Source organism: Phalaenopsis equestris, unplaced genomic scaffold (genome assembly GCF_001263595.1).
Source record: "Phalaenopsis equestris unplaced genomic scaffold, ASM126359v1 Scaffold000061, whole genome shotgun sequence".
NCBI classification, from domain to species: Eukaryota; Viridiplantae; Streptophyta; class Magnoliopsida; order Asparagales; family Orchidaceae; genus Phalaenopsis; species Phalaenopsis equestris.
The window spans coordinates 231,395-235,902 of record NW_018164503.1 but is presented as its reverse complement, the minus strand read 5'-3'; the positions used below and the strand labels follow the sequence as shown (position 1 = coordinate 235,902).

The following is a 4,508-nucleotide window of genomic DNA, read 5'->3' as shown; positions in this document are numbered from 1 at the left end:
CTTTCCCTAATAATGATCTCTCGTAAGTGATCCCTTCAGGAGAAATCTCTGCTGGAACATAACAGTCTTCTGGAGGCGAAGTTGTGCTCTTTCCAACTTGATCCGCAGATCACCGAGACTGCTACCCAGAATCCAAACAGGAAACAACAAAAACAAGACCAAGTAAACTCCTCGCCGTCTCCCTTCCTACCACCAAACCACCTTCCAACCCTGAATTTGGGGTAACACACTTCTCACTCGAATATTCATGATCTCAACACAACAAAGAAATATAAAAACTATTACAGAAAAATAAATAAACAAACAAAACAAAAGATCTAAAAAATTGAAACATAATTTTGGCTATAGCATCTGAAGAGAAACACTTGTTCCTGCTATACCCGGCGAGTGATGGCGAGGAGGCTGAAGATCCTACGCTTCTTCAGATGAATAGCATCAGCCTGCCGCCATGGATGCTTCGCTCCTCAACCTAATCCTGAACAGAAACACTGGTTGCTGTAGATCTCCCGCATGCGACCTTCTAATCAAATCCGGCTTAAATCCGGCTCTGCTAAAATATCACAAGTCCCTATGTATACAGTGTTCTCTTGTAATGCATAACTGTGGTGTGTGCGCTCGCTGGAATATCGTACCAAAATGTTTCTGGCAACAACGCTAAAATACTTGATGTAAAAGATATAATATCGTTGGGCGTTTATAAGATAAACATTTCCGGATTGCATCTTCTTCTGCATAGGACTGTCACATCAATATATTATAAATAAGCATCTTCGATTATATATATATATATATAATATATATATATATATATATTATTATTATTATTATCCTTTGAGAAAAGCTGCCATGTGCTCGCAGTTAACTTTATTTTATTTAGGTGAACAACTGATAGTGGTAAGCAGGGCTTTTAAAACTGTTCTTTCTTTGCGAATAATTCATGTAATATTTATTAACAAATTTGTGTCTGATTTATTCACTAAGTAAATGGTTGAGCATGAATAAGTTGAACATAAATAAAAATTTGTTTCTTCGTCGCCGGTTCGTTTTAGCTCGAAATAATTATATTACATATATATTGCATTTAATGTATAAATGAGTTGAACACCAAAATTTGTTTGTTCGTGCTCAGCTCATTTTTGCTCGAAACAAAGATTTATAATGTTTTAATATAAATAATATGATTTAAATCTCGCTTCCACTCTTAATATTCTACGGCTGCTTGATATGATTGTTTTCACTCTTAATATTCTACGGCTGCTTGATATGATTGTCAAAATAATTCTTTGTTTGTGAACATTATTGGGCTATGGGGACTAAGCACCTGGCAGCTCACACATATGCGGGTTCTACTCGAACAGAAGAGCGCCTGTGCACATCAATTCCTTATTACCGATTAATCATTCATAATACATCTGATAATTAAACCGCCAGCCGGCTCAACATATGAACTAATTATATATATGAAAGATAGTTGGATCAAAGTCCGCATGACACATAGCACATAAACGTGATTTATGATTAACAGATATAATATACGAGTTCCATCACATGCATGACATCATAAACATTGATACCAAAATATAAATAGAAAGATTTTGATGGTTAATATGTAAATATCTATATATTCACGTGTCATGCATGCAAACTATCTAGTCAATTACTTCTTGCGAAGTTCGCTGAAATAGTCTCTGGGATTCTTTTCGAATTCATCCCTGTCAATATACTGATCTGGACGCCCTGGAGCTCTCATCATCTTATGACTAACAGCTTCGTCTTCTGAGCTGTGGCTTTCGTCGTTGATATTTGAGTCATTTGAAGAAAAGAAATTGCGAGAAACTCCCACCGCTAAAGCTCCGGTTGCCACTGCAGCGGCTGCCACTGCAGCGATTTCAGCTATCCTCTTCAGCGTCCGATTATCTTCATTTGCTTTCTTCGGCGCCATCTTCTTCTTCTTCTTCTTCCTCCTCCTTTCTTCTGTTCTTCGGAGTGAATTCGTTCTAAAGGCCTGAGAGTATAAATAGAGGGAAAAAAAAACAATTTAATTTCATACATTTTAAAAAAGAAGGCGTATTTACATACATACCATGCAATTATTATGAATTTACAAATCTAGCGCTTGAACTTTTATCTTTATATTTATAGCACTCAATTTGTGCATGTTACATAATAGTATCAGTATCTATGTATGTGTGTATGTGTATGTGTGTGTGTATATTAAAGGGTGTTATTTTAGAATATTGCTTCACATACGTGCTATTCATCCTCATAGGGATTGAACCCGAGTCTGATATATTTTATGACTGGCAATGTAGCTGCCTAATAACCCGACGCTCAAGATGTGTGTATATATATAGACACACACACATATAGATACATACTGAGAATAAATAAATGACATCTCTTATAAAAAATAAAAAATAATAATAATAATGAGTTTTCTTATAATCTTCTATTTAATTAAGGTGATAATATATATAATAGTAAAAAAAATTAAATTATATTTTAATATAAAAAAATCATAATTAGCACATCACTGCAAACAAATCCTTTAATTTTATAGGGGAAAAATGAGAAAACTTCATGGATACTTAACATCCAAGTCATCCTATTTGTTTATTATGTTTGCTTCATCAATCACAAATACAAATCTTTGGTCCATAAATATATTGTTTATGATGATTTATTGACTAGAAGACTTGTAAAACCCTGTGCATGCCCCTCGAAGCTTTTAGCACGCAAAAAAGTGTTTTCGTAGTTGCAAATCCTTTTAATTTTGTAGGGCAAAAAAGGGAACGTCACGGATTCTCAGCATCAAAGTCTTCCTATTTATTTATTTATTTGATTTTAGCAATCTCAAATAAATCACATAAAAAGTATGGACACGAATCTCAAGGAAATTTAATAGCTCGGACAGGATAAAACCGAAATTAACTAAAACATTCAAGCGGCCTAAACTTGCAAAGTTCGACCAACTGCCAAGTATAGGGGAATGTTCATTCAAGTTTTTTCAATTTCCTCGGTGGTATTAAACAATCTTCTCGAGCATCCCCAAGAGTCAACAAGTCTAATCTCAGTGCATCTTCAACGTTATGAAAAACGACAACAATAAAGTGAAAAAACTAGATTGAAAAATTGCAAATCAGAAATAACACACAGATTTGCATTGTTCAGCTAATTTGTCTATGTTCACGGAGCTGCAAAGGATTTTAGTACTTTGAAAAATTACACCGTCGAGCGCCTCGACGTTTACAAGAAAACTTATTTTATCTTTCTCTTTTCATTTCTCTATCTTAGCTCTCAAGAGGACTTGGTTTAACACTTATGACATGTCAAAAGATGCTATTTAAAGAAATCAGGAGAGAGGTAGGTGGAGAGAGGTGGGTGGGAGAGGCGTAGGTGGGAGAGAGGTAAGTGAGACGCGGTATGTAAGTTACAGACTTCATATATTTAACAATTCTCCCACTTAGAGACTGAGACGTTGACTGCACCACCTACATGTTGCATCATTTGCTGGTGTACCAATATTTTTTTCAAACATGATATCCTTCACTTTCCTCCACTTATGCAACTCATTCCTCATGTCTTCTCATTGAAAGACCAACTGAAGTTGAACACAACTTCAATTTTTCAATAGTAGCACCCTTAGTCGATATATTAGCGTCAACATAGCATTGTACCTCAAAGTTCTTTTTTGGGTTACTCTTGCATCTGCTTACAATTCTCACTGCATGGGCAATATTCTACCTCAGCTGAAAACCCTTTAGCAAGTCCAGCCTTGTACCTCTTACTGTCATCAAGCACAGTCTTCACCCGGTACACACATTTGTTGTGCAATGTCTAGTCTGATTTCCTGACATAAAATTTGTCTCCTCCTTCATGGTCAGTTCATACTTTCTTGAATTATCATCTTGCAACATCTTGCACCTAACTAATCTTTTTATGTTTCTCTAAAATTTGTCTCCTCCTTCATGGTCAGCTCATACTTTCTTGAATTCTCATCTTGAAACATCTTGCACCTAACTAATCTTTTTATGTTTCTCCACAATGCACCTCTAAATCATGTGTTCACGTCTGAGTAAACATGTAGTCATATATAGTGTGTCAGTTTTCTTGCCCTAAGTCAGTATTAATGCTCCTTTGGCAACATTCCAGCTGTTATCTGAGAGCATTATTGAATGACTAGCCTCATTCAGCTACTCAACAGAAATGAGGTTTTTCTTCAACTCAAGGACGTTTCTAACATTTTGTAAAGTCTGTTTGTTCTTGTTAAGGAGTGCAATATCAACGTCTATCATCCCCACCACGTTCAGAGATTTTCCATCAGCCAGATGTACCTTCCCAAAGTCGCCTGTAATATAAGTTCGCACCAACTCTTAGTGGGAAGATGTATGGAAGGAAGCCCTTGAATCTAGTATTCAGTTATCAACAGAATTGTGAACTACCGACAATAGTGCATCATGTATTTCTTCAATTACCACATTTGTGCCATCATTCTTCTTCTTCTTAGG

General features: G+C 35.8%; 1 protein-coding gene and 1 long non-coding RNA gene across 3 annotated transcripts in view; one reads left to right on the top strand and one right to left on the bottom strand.

The window, feature by feature from the left end:
- The window catches only part of LOC110019559, a 2,121-nt gene extending 1,677 nt beyond the window's left edge, over positions 1 to 444 (bottom strand). The window contains exon 1 of the long non-coding RNA XR_002293464.1: positions 381 to 444. This is a non-coding gene — a long non-coding RNA (uncharacterized LOC110019559). The remainder of the gene's footprint in view (positions 1 to 380) is intronic.
- LOC110019558 (truncated transcription factor CAULIFLOWER D-like) overlaps positions 1 to 710 on the top strand; it is a 56,308-nt gene extending 55,598 nt beyond the window's left edge. The window contains exons 6-7 of one of the 2 annotated variants that reach the window (XM_020717274.1): positions 40 to 221; positions 374 to 710. In XM_020717274.1, coding sequence (XP_020572933.1) covers positions 40 to 221; positions 374 to 473 — 282 coding nt within the window. In that variant the 3' untranslated portion in view covers positions 474 to 710. The other variant, XM_020717273.1, reaches the window with a different exon arrangement.
- The last annotated feature ends 3,798 nt before the right edge of the window (positions 711 to 4,508 follow it).